The sequence below is a fragment of the Mustelus asterias genome, chromosome 7, assembly GCF_964213995.1.
Source record: "Mustelus asterias chromosome 7, sMusAst1.hap1.1, whole genome shotgun sequence".
NCBI classification, from domain to species: Eukaryota; Metazoa; Chordata; class Chondrichthyes; order Carcharhiniformes; family Triakidae; genus Mustelus; species Mustelus asterias.
The window spans coordinates 7,358,016-7,380,333 of NC_135807.1; the positions used below are offsets into that span (position 1 = coordinate 7,358,016).

The 22,318-nt window shown below is 47.6% G+C and overlaps 1 protein-coding gene across 1 annotated transcript in view; it reads left to right on the forward strand.

The window, feature by feature from the left end:
• LOC144496032 (desmoglein-2-like) overlaps positions 1-22,318 on the forward strand; it is a 69,004-nt gene that overhangs the window by 14,169 nt on the left and 32,517 nt on the right. Inside the window, exons 2-8 of the mRNA XM_078216985.1 lie at positions 754-906; positions 7,917-8,019; positions 11,137-11,360; positions 15,571-15,702; positions 18,392-18,547; positions 19,410-19,554; positions 22,022-22,173. Of these exons, the coding sequence (XP_078073111.1) occupies positions 859-906; positions 7,917-8,019; positions 11,137-11,360; positions 15,571-15,702; positions 18,392-18,547; positions 19,410-19,554; positions 22,022-22,173 (960 nt within the window). The 5' untranslated portion in view covers positions 754-858. The remainder of the gene's footprint in view (positions 1-753; positions 907-7,916; positions 8,020-11,136; positions 11,361-15,570; positions 15,703-18,391; positions 18,548-19,409; positions 19,555-22,021; positions 22,174-22,318) is intronic.

Consider the following 22,318-nt stretch of genomic DNA (forward strand, 5'->3'; position numbering starts at 1 on the left):
TTGGGAGGGTTGCGAAACCAGGCTTGCCGATCTGACCCTGTGTAAACTAAGAGATTTCATCACATGGACACCCCACCCAGTTAAATAGCCTTTCCCCACAACTCCAATACTCCTGCAGCTAATCAAACCTTATTACACATTTTTTCAATGGTTTAGATTTGATTTGATTTATTATTTTCAGCTGTATTACCATAGAGTATTGTTTCTTGCGCGCTATACAGACAAAGCATACCGTTCATAGAGAAGGAAAGGAGAGAGTGCAGAATGTAGAGTTACAGTCACAGCTAGGGTGTCGCGAAAGATCAACTTAATGACAAGTTTTTAAAAATAAAATTCAACTGCTGTTCATTCTTAGAGAATTGGGGAGTTTGGTGTGGAGTTGGATGTTGTGTCTGTGTGTTCAACAGCTAAGCAAAGCCTGCTCTGATAATGGACTAATTGTTCGTCAGAGCTGCTGTTATTCAGGAGTATTGGGTGAAGCTGGCCAGAGGCACTTTGTTGCTATGTTCTTTCTTTACGGTTTCCAAGGGTGGGGTCGGGTGTGAACGCCTGGGCTGGAGGAGGAACACGCAAGGCTGGTTTTCTGCGTACCTGGGATTGCACCTCCTCACTGTGGATGCACAGAAACCTACAACCCAACACAACTCTCTCCCCTCCGCCCCCCCCCCCCAGGCAGGGCGCGGCTCCTTCTGCACATTTCTAAACCTCAGCCACTCTCTTCTCTGCCCTCACTTCAGTGCTTGCTCTCCACAGGTGAAGATACAGCGGGGGATTCCTCACAAAACAACACCTCCCACCCCAGTTTGGCTGCAGCACTGAAATCGTCAGAGAGGTGGACAGGAGAGAGAGATCACAAACATGTCCTGGACTGCACTGAGAAATATTCTCTGCTTCTCGCTTTTTATGGTGAGGATTTTAATCACTGCAATTCTGGTGGTGGCTGTGGATTTCTGAACTTTTAAATTCGTCCTATCGATCACTAAAATGTAATTGTGCGTGTGAGTGGCACATTGGTTAGCACTGCTGCCTCACAGCGCCAGGGACCCGGGTTCGAATCCGGCCTCGGGTCACTGTCTGCGCGGAGTCTGCACGTTCTCCCCGTGTCTGTGTGGGTTTTCTCCGGGTGCTCCGGTTTCCTCCCACACTCCAAAGATGTGCGGGTTAGGTTGATTGGCCGTGGCTAAATTGACCCTGGTGTCAGGGGGATTTGAAGGGTAAATGTGTGGGGCTACGAAAATAAGGCCTGGGTGGGACTGTGGCCGGTACAGACTCAATGGGCCAAATGGCCTCCTTCTGCACTGTAGGGACTTTTTGCAGTGTACTTCCCATGGTGTTATTGTGCCTTTCTCAATAGGAGAAGCCATTGTGTAATTAGCCACGTTTGCAACTTTTGATAATCAACTTTCCACCTGCCTACGTTGCCGCCCCCTCCTCCCCCCACTCCCCCTCCTCCTCCCCCCACTCCCCCTCCTCCTCCCCCCACTCCCCCTCCTCCTCCCCCCACTCCCCCTCCTCCTCCCCCCACTCCCCCTCCTCCTCCCCCCACTCCCCCTCCTCCTCCCCCCACTCCCCCTCCTCCTCCCCCCACTCCCCCTCCTCCTCCCCCCACTCCCCCTCCTCCTCCCCCCACTCCTCCCCCCACTCCCCCTCCTCCTCCCCCCACTCCCCCTCCTCCTCCCCCCACTCCCCCTCCTCCTCCCCCCACTCCCCCTCCTCCTCCCCCCACTCCCCCTCCTCCTCCCCCCACTCCCCCTCCTCCTCCCCCCACTCCCCCTCCTCCTCCCCCCACTCCCCCTCCCCCCCCCACTCCCCCTCCTCCTCCCCCCCCCACTCCCCCTCCTCCTCCCCCCCCCACTCCCCCTCCTCCTCCCCCCACTCCCCCTCCTCCTCCCCCCACTCCCCCTCCTCCTCCCCCCACTCCACCTCCCCCCACTCCACCTCCCCCCACCTCCCCACCTCCCCCCACCTCCCCACCTCCCCCCACCTCCCCCTCCTTTTTATCTGTGGTCTATTTTTTTATCTAAAACTGCTGTTTCCAGTGACCCACTTTGGGTTCAGGGGTCAGTGCAGAGAATTTTGTTTCTCTCAGGAATTCCTTCTTTGTTTGTTCCCTTGTTCCAGTTTTTTCCTGGGTTACTCTGTTCAATAAAATCCTTAAAGAAAATATCTGTGGACTCAAAACCCCTTTTCCTGTAATTGCGGGGGTTATAATCCACATTACTGGAGACCATGTACTGCAGGAACCTCGGTCCAGATGTTTAGCTGAAAAGTTGACTAATTCTGGATTTAAGCAGGCAGTTTGTGGATTGGTTGAGTGACGTTAAAGGGGTGATAAGAAACTGGCAATATCTGCAATCCCACGATGTCAGCAAGTTGTGATTTACACCTACTCATTCAATCATAAGGAGGCCATTCAGCCCATCAAGCCTGCACTGACAACAATCCCTCCCAACCCTATCCCTGTAACCCCAGATGTGTACCCGATACAGAAATGTAGCCTTGTATTCAGAGGGTGTTGAGCTTGTGTCACTTCCTTCCTTCTCCACCTGCCCCCCCGCACTACGGGCAATTTTAGCATGGCCAATCAACCTAACCCGCACATCTTTGGACTGTGGGGGGAAACCGGAGCACCCGGAGGAAACCCACGCAGACACGAGGAGAATGTGCAAACTCCACACAGACAGTGACCCAAGCCGGGAATCGAACCCAGGTCCCTGGAGCTGTGAAGCAGCAGTGCTAACCCACTGTGCTACCGTGCCGCCCATATGTTCGTGTTGCTCAGTGTCAAGTGTTTGATAAAGTTCTCATGAATCGCTCTGGGGCATTTTAAGACAATATATAATCGCGGGTTTAAGTGTTGATTGATGTCATGATGACTCAGGGGGTAATTGACGAGTTTCGGTGTTAGCCAATTTCAGCCAAAGGAGATTGACAATTTGGACTGCATTTCCACGATAAGACGTCACTCAGTGACTGCGCTGGTAGTTTATTTATGTGGATGGTGGGTGACAACAGAACCAACCGCCACCCCCGATTCAGTTGAGGGATTGCAAAAACGAGGGTCGAATTCCCTTGAGTTCCAAAAGTTTAGGGGTGATTTGATCAAAGTTCATAGAATTATAGAATCCTTACAATGCAGAAGGAAGCCATTTGGCCCATCAAGCCTGGAACAACAACAATCCAACCCAGGCCCCATCCCCGTTTTTACCCCATTAATCCCCCTGGTACTAAGGGGCAATTTAGCATGGCCAATCCATCTAACCCACACATCCTTGGACACTAAGGGACAATTTACCATGGCCAATCCCAACACGTCGGGAGGAAACCGGAACACCCGGAGGAAACCCACACAGACACGGGGAGAACGTGCGAACTCCACACACAGTTGTTGAGTTATTAAGGGAAACAGAGATAGAGAAACTATCTAAACTGGTTGGCAAATCTAGGTGCAAACTCCACACAGACAGTGGCCCAAGCCAGGAATTGAACCTTGGTCCCTGGCGCTGTGAGGCATCAGTGCTAACCACTGTGCCACCGCGCCACAATAGTTCAACATTTGGCAACTGGGAAACATTTCAATTTTTGGGGTGCTCTTGCGAAAATTTAAATGAGCCACCTGTTAAAATTCATCAACGTGCCTTGGGTTTCAATATAGTCCCTATATTATGTGTATGAATAAATTATCCATTCCATTTCTGGTGGCTGACAAGAATTTATCCAACACATTCATTGATCACTGTAAGCGATCTGCTCGCTTGGATTGTTCAGTTTGTTTCCAATGAAGCTTCTAATTTTGACCTTTTTGCTAAATTATCCCATCTGATCCCCATTTGGAGTATTGTGAGCAGTTTGGGGCCCCGTATCTAAGGAAGGATGTGCTGGCCTTGGAAAGGGTCCAGAGGAGGTTCACAAGAATGATCCCTGGAATGAAGAGCTTGTCGTATGAGGAACGGTTGAGGACTCTGGGTCTGTACTCGTTGGAGTTTAGAAGGACGAGGGGGGATCTTATTGAAACTTACAGGATACTGCGAGGCCTGGATAGAGTGGACGTGGAGAGGATGTTTGCACTAGTGGGAAAAACTAGAACCAGAGGGCACAGCCTCAGGCTAAAGGGACGATCCTTTAAAACAGAGATGAGAAGGAATTTCTCCAGCCAAAGAGTGGCACGGTAGCACAGTGTTTAGCACTGCTGCTTCACAGCTCCAGGGACCTGCGATCAATTCCAAGCTTGGGTCATTGTCTGTGTGGAGTTTGCACATTCTCCTCGTGTCTGCATGGGTTTCCGCCGGGTGCTCCGGTTTCCTCCCACAGTCCAAAGATAGAACATAGAACAGTACAGCACAGAACAGGCCCTTCGGCCCACGATGTTGTGCCGAGCTTTATCTGAAACCAAGATCAAGCTATCCCACTCCCTATCATCCTGGTGTGCTCCATGTGCCTATCCAATAACCGCTTAAATGTTCCTAAAGTGTCTGACTCCAATATCACTGCAGGCAGTCCATTCCACACCCCAACCACTCTCTGCGTAAAGAACCTACCTCTGATATCCTTCCTGTATCTCCCACCATGAAACCTATAGTTATGCCTCCTTGTAATAGCTCCATCCACCCGAGGAAATAGTCTTTGAACGTTCACTCTATCTATCCCCTTCATAATTTTATAAACCTCTATTAAGTCTCCCCTCAGCCTCCTCCGCTCCAGAGAGAACAGCCCTAGCTCCCTCAACCTTTCCTCATAAGACCTACCCTCCAAACCAGGCAGCATCCTGGTAAATCTCCTCTGCACTCTTTCCAGTGCTTCCACATCCTTCTTATAGTGAGGTGACCAGAACTGCACACAATATTCCAAATGTGGTCTCACCAAGGTCCTGTACAGTTGCAGCATAACCCCACGGCTCTTAAACTCCAACCCCCTGTTAATAAAAGCTAACACACTATAGGCCTTCTTCACAGCTCTATCCACTTGAGTGGCAACCTTTAGAGATCTGTGGATATGGACCCCAAGATCTCTCTGTTCCTCCACAGTCTTCAGAACCCTACCTTTGATAAAACGTGGTGTTTAATTAGTTAGTTCACAGAGCAGTGACTATACTGCATTCTGCGTCCTCCTCCGCGATGTAGCCTTCTCCCGTACCTCCCTTCTGTCACACAGTTCCATTATTGTTCTTTTATAATTCCATTCCTACTACGCGAACACATCTGGGTTCACTTCCAACAGGGGCTGCTACACCCTCCTCAACACTGCCACCTTCCAAATCCCTCCACAAGGATCTATTTTTCTGGCACTCTCATTGTCCTTACCGATATTCAACTCTTGGGCAACATTAGCCACTGGCACAGAGATGACCTTTCACCTTGATGCTGGAGATACCCTGTACCATCTCCCCTGACCTCCCTCTGCATTGTCAGACTGCTCATCCAATATGAAGTCTTGAACGAAGTCCTGTTTTCACATTGAGAATACCCTCCACCGTGTTATGTGGCACTACCACCGTGCTTACTGGGATAGATTTTAAACAGACCTGGCAACTCCACACTGGGCTACCATGAAGCACTGTGGGCCATCAACAGCAGCAGAACTGTACTCCAGGACAATCAAAAATCACAAGGCCTGGCATGTCACCCCCACTCTACGGGGCGGCACGGTAGCACAGTGGTTAGCACTGCAGCTTCACAGCTCCAGGGACCTGGGTTCGATTCCCGGCTTGGGTCACTGTCTGTGTGGAGTTTGCACATTCTCCTCATGTCTGTGTGGGTTTCCTGCGGGTGCTCCGGTTTCCTCCCACAGTCTAAAGATGTGCGGGTTAGGTTGATTGGCCATGCTAAAATTGCCCTTAGATGCATAGGTTAGAGGGATTAGTGGGTAAATATGTAGGGATATGGGGTGTAGGGCCTGGGTGGGATTGTGGTCGGTGCAGACCCGATGGGCCGAATGGCCTCTTTCTGTGCCATAGTGTTTCTATGATTCTATGATTCTACCATCACCATCAAGCAAGGTTAATCTTTGACCGGTGCAAAGGTGATGGGCCGAAGGGGCATTTTCTGTGCTACATGCCTCTATGATTCTATGACTCTAGAAAACACAAATCAGGAGTGTGATGGAATTCTCCCCACTTGCCTGGATGGGTGCAGCTCCAAAAACACTCAAGAAGCTCGACACCATCCAGGACAAAGCAGCCCGCTTGATTGGCACCACATCTACAAACATCCACTCCCTCCACCACCGATGCTCAGTAGCAGCAGTGCGTATCATCTACAAGATGCACTGCAGGAACTCACCAAGGCTCCTTAGGCAGCACCTTCCAAACCCATGACTACTACTATCTAGAAGGAGAAGGGCAGCAGATACATGGGAACGCCACCAACTGGAGGTGCCCCTTCAAGTCACTCACCATCTGACTTGGAAATATATCGGTCATTCCTTCACTGTCGCTGGGTCAAAATCCTGGAACTCCCTCCCTATTAGCACTGTGTACCTATGCCTCAGTGACTGCAGTGATTCAAGAAGGCAGCTCACCATCACCTTCTCAAGGGTCAATTAGGAATGGGCAACAAATACTGGGCCGAGCCAGCAATGCCCATGTCCCTTAAATGAATTATGAAAAAATATACAGGAATATAAAGTAACCACATATTCAAATGAATAGGCCACACACAAGATAAATTTAGAGGGAACATTGGCATTGACCCAAATATTTGAGAGAGTTTAAGGTCTTTAAAATAATAACAGCTTGTGCCATTCGGCCCATCATGCCCCCATCAGATCACCAAATGAGCAGTTCTCTGAGTGACATTCCTACATTGTACTAGTCCCATGTTATTGTACTAGTCCCATGTTATTGTACTAGTCCCATGTTATTGTACTAGTCCCATGTTATTATACTAGTCCCATGTTATTACACTAGTCCCATGTTATTACACTAGTCCCATGTTATTACACTAGTCCCATGTTATTGTACTAGTCCCATGTTATTGTACTCGTCCCATGTTATAGTACTCGTCCCATGTTATACTAGTCCCATGTTATTGTCCTAGTCCCATGTTATTATACTCGTCTCATGTTATTTAAGCATCTTAAATTTTAAGGTGGCAATTTGCTCACTATTTAAAAACACCAACTCAAAATTATGAAGCAAAATACTATGAATGCTGGAAATTTTAACTAAAAACATAAAATGTGGGAAATCTCTGGAGAGAAAGATGGCGAGTTAATGTTAGTTGGAGAGAGAGTGGAGAGAGAGATGGCAGGCGCAATCTTACCTGCCATTTACGCCACACTCTCGCTGCAGCAAGGAGAATCTGCCGTCCTTACCTGGTCTGGCCTACATGTGAGTCAGGAGCCACAGCAATGTGGTCGATTCTCAACTGCTCTCAGGCAATGAGGGATGGACAATAAATGCTGGCCGGCCAGCGACGCCCATGTCCCAGGAATGAATAAGAGAATTTTTAAAAGTGTTAGGTACAAAGAGAGAGAGAGAGCGAGAGATAGAGAGCTAATGTTAGGTGAAGTGAGAGGGAGAGAGTTAATTATAGTGGAGAGAGAGGGAGAGAGTTAATTATACATCGTGGGCCGAAGGGCCTGTTCTGTGCTGTACTGTTCTATAGTGGAGAGAGAGAGAGAGTTAATGTTAGGTGGAGAGAGAGAGAGAGTTAATGTTAGGTGGAGAGGTAAATGAGATGAGGAAGAGAGTGCCTCAGACTGAGGCCTTGGCAGCTGAAGACCAATAAGAGAGTGACTGAGATTAAATCATATAAATATTGAGTTTGCTTAATAATTGCTCCTTTTCACAATCTCAACCTCAGATTGCCAAACGTGCTGTCAGATGGTGACCTTGTGATTAATTCACAGTGATTGTATATTTTGTAATTCAAAATGTAATTATTTATCACAAATCTATGCCTCGTGTCCCATTCCAGGTGTATTCTCAAACTGGGCAATGCTGTGAAAAAAGATTTGCAAAAAAGAGGTTTGATGCAGTGGTTCCACAACAGGTCACCAAAGGGGTAACTATCCTGACAGGTAAGGCATGGCTGTGATAACTGCATGGTAATTTAAAAAGATTTGCATTTATATAACGCCTTTGATGACCAGTGGATGCTCCAAAGGGCTTCCGAGAAGTACGTTTCTGAAGCGTGGTCATTGTTATGGTGTCGGAAATGCTCCTCTGTCAGTGCAGCACTCCCTCTGTACTTGGAGCACAATCTTGATTTTTGTGCTCAGGTCTGTGGAGTGAGAATTGTACCCACGACCTTCTGACTCGGAGGCAAGGAGACGCCAGTATGAGGCACGGCAGACACACACAGCTGTCCCTTCGGTTTAAGGACAACAGAGCCAGCCGTGACCCTTTATTGGGGTGTGATTGAACCTGCTATTTTAAGTGTATCTCTTTGTTAGATTAAAATCGTTCTGGTCACCACACTTTGGGAAGGATGTGAGTGAGGGTCCGTGAAAGGGTCAAGAGGAGATATAACAGAGACAAATGTTCCTGGGGTGAGGGATTTTAGCCTGGAGGTTAGGGTGGAGAAGCAAGGATTGTCCTCAAAGAACAGTACAGCACAGGAACAGGCCCTTCAGCCAACCAAGTCTGAGCCGACACAGATCCCTCTCTAATCTAATATTTTTTTGCCTCTATGTGGTCCATATCCCTCTATTCCCTGCCTTTTCATGTATCTGTCCAGATGCCTCTTGAACGTTGTTATAGAATTACATAGAATCCCTCATAGAATCCCTATAGTGCAGAAGGAGGCCATTCGGCCCATTGAGTCTGCACTGACCACAATCCCACTCAGGCCCTATTCCTGCAACTCCACATATTTACCCTGCTAATGCCCCTGCCACTAAGGGGCAATTTAGCATGGCCAATCAACCTAACCCGCACATCGTTGGACTGTGGGAGGAAACCGGAGCACCCAGAGGAAACCCACGCAGACACGGGGAGAATGTGCAGACTCCACACAGACAGTGACCCAAGGCCGGATTTGAACCCGGGCCCCTGGTGCAGTGAGGCAGCAGTGCTAACCACTGTGCTGCCCCCCCCAGTGGTGCTTCCAGGCAATCACCACCCTCTGTATGAAGAACGTGCCCCTTGCATCTCTTTTAAACTTTTCCCCTCTCACTTTCAACCTCTGCCCCCGAGTAATTAACCCTTCAACCCTGGGAGAAAGACTCTGACTATCCACCCTATCCAAGCCTGTCATAATCTTGTAAACCTCTATCAGGTCCCCCCCTAATCCTCCGATGCTCCAATGAAAACAATCCTTGGAGGAATGAAGGCTTGGGGGGGATTTAATGTGACAGGTTTAATTAAGATAGACAAAAAACAGCTGATCCCATTGGCTGACGGTACAAAGCCTAGGGGAGCCGTATATTTAAAGGGGAGGGGGTGAATTCCTACCCATGTTTGTGCACCCGACCTGCCAGGTAGTACCCGAGTACTGTCCCCTGGCACAGCCCCCGGGGATTACCATGCGCATGCATTTAAAAAGCATTTAGATAGTTACATGCGTATGATGGGCATAGGGGGATATGGGCCAAATGAGGGCAATTGGGATTAGCTTAGGGGTTTTTACAAAAAGGGCAGCATGGACAAGTTGGGCTGAAGGGCCTATTTCCATGCTGTAAACCTCTATGACTCTATGTGGTGAGGGGAGTTCTAATTTTTGCTACCAAAGACCAGGCAGCCTTTAAAAAAGACGCAATGGGAGCAATGTCCATGTGGTTGAGTGAGTGGCGTGGGGAGAAGGGTGGATGAAGTGGGTGGTGAGGAGAGGACTTGGAGAGCTTTGGGGAGATGACACAAACCCTCACAACACCTCTTGGGAACCAGGAGGAGCTGAGGTGTTTGCCCCCAAAGCTCCCCATGCTCTCCCACCATCAGATTCCCACCGATCCCCATTCAAAAACCCCCACCTATTCCAAACCTGGCCCAGGAATTCCACAAGCTCCCTTTTGGAGTACTGCCCGCCTCACTGGAAGCCAAGCCTATCAATCAGGCCAACATCCGGGAGGGGTACCTGTAAGGGTCAAAGATCACAGTGTGGGGTTCAAACTCCACATGTGTGTGGAGTATTCCGGTTTCCTGCATGTTTGTGTATCACCCCTCCTCCCTCCCCCTCCCCCACTCTCCCCCCCCCCCCCCCCCGCTCCCTGCTCCTCTCTCCTCCTCCCTCCACCTCGCTCAGCCCTCCCCCTCCCTGCCCCTCCCTCCCCATCTCCACCATATACACTCACCAGCTCCCAGCCGTAAATTGCCCCCAACTGATCCTGTCCTTCTCCCTGACAACTAAAGTTGAAGTGTATTTATTAGTGTCCGAAAGACGTGCTGGTTAGGTGCATTGGCCATGCTAAATTCTCCCTCAGTGTACCCGAACAAGCGCCGGAGTGTGGCGACTAGGGGATTTTCATAGTAATTTCATTGCAGTGTTAACATAAGCCAACTTGAGACACTAATAAATAAACTTTATTGAATGTCACCTCAGGCTTGCGAGGGCTGTCCGGCCTATTCCCGCTCTCAAAGAACAAGGAACAAAGAAAATTACAGCGCAGGAACAGGCCCTTCGGCCCTCCAAGCCTGCACCGATCATGCTGCCCGACTTAACTGAAACCCCCTACCCTTCCAGGGACCATATCCCTCTATTCCCATCCTATTCATGTATTTGTCAAGGCGCCCCTTAAAACTCACTATTGTATCCGCTTCCACTACCTCCCCCGGCAACGAGTTCCAGGCACCCACCACCCTCTGTGTAAAAAATCTGCCTCGTACATCTCCTTTATACCTTGCCCCTCGCACCTTAAACCTGTGCCCCCTAGTAATTGGCTCTTCCACCCTGGGAAAAAGCTTCTGACTCTCCACTCTGTCCATGCCTCTCATAATCTTGTAGACTTCTATCAGGTCGCCCCTCAACCTCCGTCGCTCCAGTGAGAGCAAACCAAGTTTCTCCAACCTCTCCTCATAGCTAATGCCCTCCATACCAGGCAACATCCTGGTAAATTGTTTCTGTACCCTCTCCAAAGCCTCCACATCGTTTCTGGTAGTGTGGCGACCAGAATTGAACACGATATTCCAAGTGCGGCCTAACTAAGGTTCTATAAAGCTCATTCCTTGTCTTCACCATGGATATATATTTTTAATTCCAGTGAAATTTCACGGCTGCCATTTGGGAAAACACATTAAGCTGAGCACCGATGATGCAAATTTTAAAGTCAGACCGGATGGTTCGTTGTACGCACTCCGTGCCCTGAACATTGGCAGAAAATATCAGTTCAAAGTCATTGCAAAGGATCAGAAAACACATGGGCATTGGTCAGCGACTGTCCATTTAACCCCATCAGCCAAAGATATAACAAACAAACCAAATGAGGTAAGAAATTATCTTTTAATTTTTTTTTATTCATCCGTGGGACATGGGCGTCGCTGGTTGGGCCAGCATTTATTGCCCATCCCTAGTTGCCCGAGGGCAGTTGCGAGTCAACCACATTGCTGTGGCTCTGGAGTCACATGCAGGCCAGACCGGGTAAGGACGGCAGATTTCCTTCTCTAAAGGACATTAGTGAGCCAGATGGGTTTTTCCAACAATCAACAATGGTTTCATGGTCATCAGTAGACCGTAAAACACAGGAGGAGAATTAGGCCACTCGGCCCATTGAGTCTGCTCTGCCATTCATTTATGTAGATTCTTAATTCCAGATATTTTTATTGAATTCAAATTCCACCATCTGCCGTGGCGGGATTCGAACCCGGGTCCCCAGAACATTCGCTGAGTTTCTCAATTAACAGTCGAGCGATAATCCCACTAGGCCATCACCTCCTTTAATTAAACCTATCTGAGAGTTTGACAGTGGTGTATCGGTTTAATAATTTTTATAGCTCAAAATGTTCAACCCCAGGTACAATTGGTGGATTGACCCAAACAGGCGCCGGACTGTGGCGACTAGAGGAATTTCACAGTAACTTCATTGCCGTGTTGATGTATGCCTTACTTGTGACTAATAAATAAACTTTACTTTGCATTTGTAATTGCGCCCGAGAATAGCAATTCCATTGTTATCCCGTCTCACTTCCCCCCCTATACTTCTGTCAAGGTCCCTCTCTTTCACCTGCACCTGATGGCTAAGTGAGTTCCTATTCTGTTATGTTCTGTTATGTTCAGCAGGGAAGAATGAAAAGGTTGACTTGAACTCATTGTGGTATTCAGTTCTTTAGACTTAATTCTGAAGATGTCAATTTTTTTCGCAGAAGTTGTTGGCACAGTGGTTAGCACTGCTGCCTCAGAGTACCAGGGACCCGGGTTCGATTCCAGCCTCGGGTGACAGTCTGTGTAGAGTTTGCACGTTCTCCCCGTGTCTGCTTGGGTTTCCTCTCGGTGCTCCGGTTTCCTCCCACACTCCAAACATGTGCAGGTTAGGTGGATTGGGATAAAGTGCAGGAAAGTGGAGTTGAGAGGAAGACATGGGGAGAACGTACAGACTCCAGACAGACAGTCACCTAAGGCTGGAATTGAACCCAGGTCCCTGGTCCTGTGAGGCAGCAGTGCTAACCACAGTGCCACCCATTATCAGTAGACCTTTCCAGACCTCCCATTGTGTAATTAATCTTTGTCTGGTTATCTTGAAGTCACTAAGGTTCTTGAGCCCATATGAGAATCACAGTTACAGTGCAAAACATGGCCATTCAGCCCCTTGTGGCTGTACTCTGACTGAGCCGCCCCCCGAGTGCAAATCCCCCACCTTCTCCCCGTAACCCTGCATGTTCTTCTTTTTCAGATATTAATCCAATATCCTCAGGGAAGTCTCAATTGAACCTGCCTCCACCACATACTCAGGCAGTGCAATCCAGATCTTAACCACCTGCAGTGGTTATGTCACTGTTGCTTCTTTTGCCAATTGCCTTCAATTCGTGGCCTCTGGTCCTCCATCCTTCCACCAATAGGAACATTTTCTTCCTATCTACTCTGTCCGAACCCCCTCATGATTTTGAACACCTCGATCAAATCCCCTCTCAACCTTCTTTTCCCCAAGCAAAACAATCCCGACTTCTCCAGTCGCTCCACAGAAACAAACTTCCTCATCGCTGCTCATTGCTGAATAGATGAGGTTCTTCAACATGGGACACAGGGTGAATTATTCTGCAGGGAGAGGCGATGGCCTAGTGGTATTATCGCTAGACTATTAATCCAGAAACTCAGCTAATGTTCTGGGGACCCAGGTTCAAATCCCGCCACGGCAGATGGTGGAATTTGAGTTATATAAAAAAGATCTGGATTTAAGAATCTACTGATGACCATAAAACCATTGTCGATTGTCAGAAAAACCCATCTGGTTAATTAATGCCCTTTGGGGAAAGAAATCTGCCGTCCTTACCTGGTCTGGCCTACATGTGACTCCAGAGCCACAGCAATGTGGTTAACTCTTAACTGCCCTCCAAGGGCAACTAGGGATGGGTAATAAATGCTGGCCAGCCAGCGACGCCCATGTCCCACAATTGAATAGAGAAAAAGGTGGAGCTACTTTTAAGGTGGCGTATTCGAGTGATACCTCAAGATATAATGTAACTCTGCCTACCCAGGGATCCAGGGTGAGGTAGCTAAATGGATACAAAATTGGCTTCTAGAGAGTTGTTTTTCAAACTAGAGGTCTGTGACCAGCGGTGTGCCTCATGGATCAGTGCTGGGTCCACTGTTATTTGTCATTTATATTAATAATTTGGATGAGAACATAGGAGGCATGGTTAGTAAGTTTGCAGATGACACCAAGATTGGTGGCATAGTGGACAGTGAAGAAGGTTATCCTGGATTGCAACGGGACCTTGATCAATTGAGTCAGTGGGCTGACGAATGGCAGATGGAATTTAATTTAGACAAATGTGAGGTGATGCATTTTGGTAGATTGAACCAGGGCAGGACTTACTCAGTTAATGGTAGGGCGTTGGGGAGAGTTACAGAACAAAGAGATCGAGGGGTACAGGTTCATAGCTCCTTGAAAGTGGAGTCACAGGTGGGCAGAGTGGTGAAGAAGGCATTCGGCATGCTTGGTTTCATTGGTCAGAACATTGAATACAGGAGTTGGAATGTCATGTTGAAGTTGTACAAGACATTGGTAAGGCCACACTTGGAATACTGTGCGCAGTCTGGTCACCCTATTATAGAAAGGATATTATTAAACTAGAAAGAGTGCAGAAAAGATTTACTAGGATGCTACTGGGACTTGATGGATTGAGTTATAAGGAGAGGCTGGATAAACTGGAACTTTTTTCTCTAGAGCATAGGAGGCTGAGGGGTGATCTTATAGAGGTCTATAAAATAATGAGTGGCACAGATCAGCTAGATAGTCAATATATTTTCCCAAAGGTAGGGGAGTCTAAAACTAGAGGGCATAGGTTTAAGGTGAGAGGGGAGAGATACAAAAGTGTCCAGAGGGGCAATTTTTTCACACAGAGGGTGGTGAGTGTCTGGAACAAGCTGTCAGAGGCAGTAGTAGAGGCAGGTACAATTTTATCTTTTAAAAAGCGTTTAGACAGTTACATGGGTACGATGGGTATAGAGGGATATGGGCCAAATGCGGGCAATTGGGATTAGCTTTGGGGTTTTAAAAAAAAAGGGCGGCATGGACAAGTTGGGCTGAAAGGCCTGTTTCCATGCTGTAAACCTCTTTGACTCTATCAATCTATAACTGAACCATAAGTTTTCAGCTTGCTTTATTCTTTGCCCTTCCTGGTCTGTTGTGATCTTTTGCGGTCCGTGAGTAGGAAGCAGAGTATTGCTGCTTGGCCAACAAGGGTTTTTTTTGCAGTAATTACAACTCCATTACCTCGAGAGGGAGCCATTATTACATTGTGACATGTTTATCCAGGCGGGGCGTGGAATGGATGTGATGGAATTTGATACAAATCACTCCAGTCTTCCTTGGGACAAACACTAACAGATCTGGCTCAAAAGCAAAGTTTATTTATTAGCCACAAGTAGTCTTACATTAACACTGCAATGAAGTTACTGTGAAAATCCCCTAGTCGCCACACTCCGGCGCCTGTTCGGGTACACTGAGGGAGAATTTAGCATGGCCAATGCACCTAACCAGCACGTCTTTCAGACTGTGGGAGGAAACCCACACAGACACGGGGAGAATGTGCAGACTCCGCACAGACAGTGACCCAAGCTGGGAATCGAACCCGTGTTCTAGAATTACCTAACACAGAAGGCGGCACGGTGGCACAGTGGTTAGCGCTGCTGCTCACAGCACCAGGGACCCAGGTTTGATTCAAAGAGTAAATAAACTTTAGTGTAGAAGCAAGTCATCCTCGAGCCTGAGAGATTGTCTCAGAAAAAGAAAACAATGGAGGGTGTTTCTCTGTAAAATGGGTTTACAATGAGCACCACAGGCCCTGGACCTGGATCACTCGGGGTTCCTAAGCAACCCGTTGTCCGTCCAAATGTCGCTGCTGGGACCAGCCCTTGAACCGAGCGAATGTCAGCATTCGCGACGTGCTCTTTCGAAGAGTGGACATGAGTGGGACAGGCCTCTCCTGTGCTGTGAGTATTTACCATTCCTCTAACATGCCTTCCTACCATTTTGCAGGTTATCAAGAAGAAATGTCCCATCATCTATTTTCCAGCCGCCCACAAGTCGAGGCGCCAGAAGAGAGAATGGGTCATCCCACCAGTTGCTGTCATGGAAAACGAGTGGCCCATCATCAATCCAATCGCTATCGTAAGTGATATTTACCTCACAATCTTAACATAGAAACCACAGTGGAAAACACTGGCGCCCAATTTTAACTCACCCAGTTAAAATCAGTCCAATTATTCTCAAACATCACTCATGGGCAGAAGGATTAAAGGGTTGTTTTAAGGGGTAAAATGATGAAGTAAGACATCGAGTAAAATGTTAAGGGGAGAAACTGAAATCCATCTGGTTCGAGTCCAACAGCAAAAAGGTGGTGCCTTGGAAATGCGCACATTCTCTCCGTGTCTGTGTGGGTTTTCTCCGGGTGCTCTGGTTTCCTCCCACATTCCAAAGATGTGTAGGTTAGATTGATTGGCCATGCTTAATTGCCCTTAGTGTCCTGGGGTGTGTATGTTGGAGGGATTAGCAGGGTAAGTGCATGGGGATAGGGCCCGGGTGGGATTGTGGTCGGTGCAGGCTCGATGGGTCGAATGGCTTCTTTCTGCACTGTCGGGTTTCTCTGATTCTATACTGCTTCATCCCAGTATTGACTGGAGGTTGGTGGCCAGGAAGAGAAATCCGCAAACTTCTGTGAAATGAGATATTAGGCAGCGGCCTATCGTTACTGAGGTGGGGGTCTCAGGTCTGCAGGCCCACTGAGAGCCCTATTGGAGATGATTTTCAATGTGGCGTGGCTAAGTAGGACAGAGGCGTGGCCCGCCAATCCTGGAAGCAGATTATAATCGGCCACAGGGGCTGGCAGGTGCCGAGGAGGGCTGGTTGGAAGCACCACCACAGTGCTCCATGACCGCGTCCCGGTCACTTTAGAAGCTGTAAGGCCCTCAGGCCTTCAGCTCTCACACACCCAACCCATGCCCCTCCCCCTCTCCCCCATGTCAGCTCAGGCCTCTCCCCATGACACCTCCATAGCCACTAGCCCCATCGCCAACCATGGACAGACCTCAGGGGCTCGATTTAAATACAGTAATAAACTGTCCTGCCTCTCCATAGCTCAATATCCACCAGCATAGAAACAGCTCTGGACACTTTGAGCATGTTGGAAATATTTAAATCTAACCCTCTCTCACCCATCATGGGAGTTGTCAGCTAATGTGGAGGTCTTTGCGTCCCAAATGGTGTCCCACACTTGGAATATTGTGTGCAGTTCTGGTCACCCTATTATAGAAAGGATATTATTAAACTAGAAAGCGTGCAGAAAAGATTTACTAGGATGCTACCGGGACTTGATGGTTTGAGTTCTAAGGAGAGGCTGGATAGACTGGGACTTTTTTCCCTGGAGTGTAGGAGGCTGAGGGTTAGGGTTAGGGTTATCTTATAGAGGTCTATAAAATAATGAGGGGCATAGATCAGCTAACAAGTCAACACCTTTTCCCAAAGGTAGGGGAGTCTAAAACTAGACGGCATAGGTTTAAGGTGAGAGGGGAGAGATACAAAAGGGTCCAGAGGGGCAATTTTTTCACTCAGAGGGGAATGAGTGACTGGAACAAGCTGCCAGGGTTAGTTGTAGAGGCGGGTACGATTTTGTCTTTTAAAAAGCATTTAGACAGTTCCATGGGTAAGATGGGTATAGAGGGATAAGGGCCAAATGCGGGCAATTGGAACTAGCTTAGTGGTAAAAACTGAGCAGCGTGGACAAGTTGGGCCGAAGGACCTGTTTCCGACCTATAAACCTCTATGACTCTAAATTCCGGCACACTACTTTAAGAAAGATGTCAACGCCCTGGGAGGAGATCCTGTGGCACAGTGGGTAGCGCCCCTAACTCTGCCCAGAAGCTCCGGGTACAAGTTCCGCACCAGGACTGGACAGCCAAGGAAGGTGCATTCATATCGTGGTCGTAATCACGGCAGACAGTAAGAGTGGGAGATATTCCTGGTCAGCCATGAGATGGGAAGAACGTTGGAGCGTCCATCATTACTATCCATTGTCTAGATTACAACATACAAAGAAAGGAGTGTGTTCCCACAGCAACTGGACTACCCTGAGAGAACGCACACAGACATAGGGCCTGGAAGTAGAGATCTACTCATCAAGGCTGGTGCCCTTCAGTTTTATGGAGAGACTGGAGGAGATGGGGATTGTTCTCCTTTGACCAGAAAAGGTCAGGGTGAGGGGGGTTAAAGGCAAAATACTATGGGTGCTGGAATCTGAAACAAAAACAGAAAATGCTGGAGAAACCTCAGCAGGTCCGACAGCATCCGTGGCAAGTGGATAAAGCCAACGTTTCGAGTCTGGATGACCCTTCGTCAGAGGTGTGACAAAGGGTCAAGCTGACTCGAAACATTGGCTCTATTCTCTCTCCGCAGATGCTGTCAGACCCGACAAGGTCAAGGGGAGATTTGACAGAGAGTTTCCACTTGACAGGGGCAAGCCAGCAACCAGAGGTCACAGATTAAGATCATCGCTGAGAAAAGAGAAGCGTTATTGTGGTGGATCGTTGCAATCTGGAAGGCGCTGCCTGTCGGGATGCTGGCGGCAGGTTCAATGCAAACTTTCAAAGGGAGATGCGGTGAATGAGTGCATGTGGGGTGTGGGACTAAGGGGAAAGGTTCTTCAAAGAGTCAGCACAGACATAATGGGCCAAAAGGTCTGCTTGTGTCCTGTAAGCTTCAAGATAGTGCAAGTACTCGCAGAATTGCACCTTGTAAATAGAATGGTCAGTCACTATGTCTTGTTCCATGAATATTAAATTTCTTTTGTTATTTCTTCCCTTAGATCAAGTCAGATAAGGAAGAAAATGAGAAAGTGTTCTATAGCATCTCAGGGCCAGGAGCGGACAGTGCGCCAATCCGTTTGTTTGTAATTGATCACAAAACTGGTGAACTCAATATTACCGGAGAAGTGGATCGCGAAAGGAATCCCTATTTTAATGTAAGTTTATCAGTTATACTGCAGGATTAAAGTTTATTTATTCGTGTCACAAGTAGGCTTACATTAACACTGCAATGAAGTTACTGTGAAAATCCCCTAGTCGCCACAGTCCGGCACCTGTTCGGGTACACTGAGGGAGAATTTAGCGTGGCCAATGCACCCTAACCAGCGTGTCTTTCGGACTGTGGGAGGAAACCAGAGCAGCCGGAGGAAACCCACGCAGACACGGGGAGAACGTGCAGACTCCACACAGACAGTGACCCAAGCCAGGAATCGAACCCGGGTCCCTGGCACTGTGAGGCAGCAGTGCTAACCACTGCGCCACCGTGCCAAAAGCCCCTGGCAAGGTGGCACTTTCCATTAGAATGGGATGTCCCAGTGTGCATTTCCTAGAATCCTGGAATCCCTACAGTGCAGAAGGAGATCATTCGGCCCATCAAGTCTGCACCGACTGCAATCCCAGCCATGCACCATGCACTTACCTTAGCTAGTCCTCCTAACACTAAGGGGCAATTTAGCATGGCCAATCCCCCTAACCCGCACATCTTTGGACTGTGGGAGGAAACCGGAGCACCCGGAGGAAACCCACGCAGACACGGGGAGAACGTGCAAACTCCACACAGTCGCCCAAGCCACGAATTGAACCCGGATCCCTGGCGCTGATAGGCAGCAGTGCTAACCACTGCGCCACCGTGCCACCAATTTCTGCCAATTAAGTTATTTTTTTGTAAGATAGGAAACATTCCAGCCTGTTTGTGCACAGCAAGATCCCACAGAGTTCAGGATAACAAATACCAGCTTTCCCTTTTTGAGATGCTGCATGAGAGAGAAATGTTTTTGTGTTTGTGTCTGGTCATTTCAGCTGATCGGCAAAGCCACAAACGTCGTGAATAGCGAAATTGAGACGAGACTATCACTCCACATTGAGGTTCTGGACAAGAACGACAATGCTCCAGTATTCACGCAACGAGTATTTGAGGGAGAGGTTGAGGAATTGGCTTCACTTGGTAAGGACAGACTTGCTTTCTTGAAGTTAATACTCCAGAGTAAATTCACCGATCCCGTAAAGAGTGTATTGATTTTAAAGCCACACTTGAATGGATCTTGCTGTTTCCCCATCAGCGTCAGCGGGACGGGTGGGCAACCAGGAATGGAATGTCCTGCTGAAGAAAGGAGTTAAGACGCCATTGGGAGTCTCTCGTCATGAGATTCTGGCCTATGTTTGTTCGAGAGATCTAAATCAAAGTGCAGTTAAGAACAGAGCAATAACTGCTGTGTATTGTCTGGAATGCGCTGCCTGGGAGGACAGTAGAGGCGGGTTGCCTCAAAAAAGATACAAAAGTCTGAGGTCACGTACCAACCGACTCGAGAACAGCTTCTTCCCTGCTGCCGTCAGGCTTTTGAATGGACCAACCTCGCATTAAGTTGATCTTTCTCTACACCCTAGCTGTGACTGTAACACTACATTCTGCACTCTCTCCTTTCCTTCTCTATGAACGGTATGCTTTGTCTGTATAGCGCGCAAGAAACAATATTTTTCACTGTATGTTAATACATGTGACAATAATAAATCAAATCAAAAATGTTTTAAAATCCTTTAAAAAGTACCTGGTTGAGTACTTGGCACATCATAACATTCAGGGCTATGGGCCAAGTGCTGGTAAACGGGATTAGGTGGGAGGTCAGGTGTTTCTCGCATGCTGGCGCAGACTTGATGGACTGAAGGGCCTCTTCTGCACTGTATGATTGTATTTGTAGTATTTATAGTGATTTCTAACCTGAGTGGAGTACTTTAGGACAATGCATGCTGTTTGTACAGTTAACTGTACAGTATAAGATTGCAGTTTTAGAATCTCCTGAATCATAGAATCCCTACAGTACAGAAGAGACCATTCTACCCAACGAGTCTGCACCGACTCTCTGACAGAGTATCTTACCCAGGCCCTCTCCTCTGTCCTATCCCTGTAACCCCACACATTTAGCATGGCCAATCCAACTAACCTATTCATCTTTAGACACGAAAGGGCAATTTAGCATGATCAGTCCACCTCACCTGGACATCTTTGGATACTAAGGGGTAATTTAGCATGGCCAATCAACCTAACCTGCACATTTTTGGACTATGGGAGGAAACCGGAGCACCCGGAGAAAACACACGCAGACACAGGGAGAATGTGCAAACTCCATACAGTTACCCAAGGTTGGAATTGAACCCAGGTCCCTGGTGCTGTGAGGCAGCAGTACTAACCACTCTGCCACCGTGCCACCCTAAGAGATAGGTTCACAGCTAAGAATTGATTTTTGATTTGATTTATTATTATCACATGTACTGGGATACAGTGAAAAGTATTGTTTCTTGCGCTACACAAAGCATACCGTTCATAGGGAAGGAAAGGAGAGGGTGCAGAATGTAGTGTGACAGTCACAGCTAGGGTGTAGAGAAAGATCAACTTAATGTGAGGTAGGTCCATTCAAAAGTCTGACAGCAGCAGGAAAGAAGCTGTTCTTGTGTCAGGTGGTACGTGTCCTGAGACTTTTGTATCTTTTTCCCGACGGAAGAAGGCGGAAGAGAGAAAGTCTGGGGTGCGTGGGGTCCTTGATTATGCTGGCTGCTTTGCCGAGGCAGCGGGAAGTGTAGACAGAGTCAATGGATGGGAGGCTGGTTTGTGTGATAGATTGGGCTTCATTCACGACCTTTTGTAGTTCCTTGCGGTCTTGGGCAGAGCAGGAGCCAGACCAAGCTGTGGTACAACCAGAAAGAATGCTTTCTATGGTGCATCTGTAAAAGTTGTATCATGTTTCAGTGTTTCAATTGGTAAAAGTTACACTCATTCATTTGTTTTAAACTGTATTGTTAAATAAAGTTTGTTTTGGTAAAAGCTTCCTAGTGGATCAATAGAATCAGATCTGGAGTGGAACACTTTATCCTCACACTAATGCAAAATAAAATAATAGTTGGGGTCTATGCTAACTTCATAATATAACTCGGAGTTTCTGATCTGGTCTTTGTCAGGTTTATGGGATGTTTTACCACGATAAAGTTGTGATATGTTGTCGTTTTGCAGTTTGATTTGATTTATTATTGTCGAATGTATTGTCACAATACTTTTCACTGTATGCTAATACACGTGACAACAATAAATCAAATCAAATCAACATTTATTAGTATACAGTGAAAAGTATTGTTTCTTGCGTGCTATACATACAGAGCATACCGTTCATAGAGAAGGAAAGGAGAGAGTGCAGAATGTAGTGTTGCAGTCATAGCTAGGGTGTAGAGAAAGATCAACTTAGTGCGAGGTAGGTCCATTCAAAAGTCTGACAGCAGCAGGGAAGAAGCTGTTCTTGGGTCGGGTTGGTACGTGACCTCAGGCTTTTGTAGTTCCTAAAGTACTCCGAAAGATTTTTAATCAGAAAACAAACTTTGCCAATCAGCCGAAGGAACATTTATAATTTTCATATTATTTGTTCTAGGCACTTTTGTGTTGAAGGTAAATGCTACAGATGCAGACATTGGTGAAAATGCACAAATTGCCTACAGAATTCCATCGAAGGAATTTCAACACTTGTTTTCCGCTCGATCAAATGGAGAAATCCAAACATTCGGAACAAACTTAGACAGAGAGGTTTGTGCCAATCCTTTATTTCCTGAAGTATATTTAAATACACAGCTCCATAAACCATCCTCATAGAATCATAGGGTGGCACGGTGGTTAGCACTGCTGCCTCACAGCGCCAGGGACCCGGGTTCAATTCCCGGCTTGGGTCACT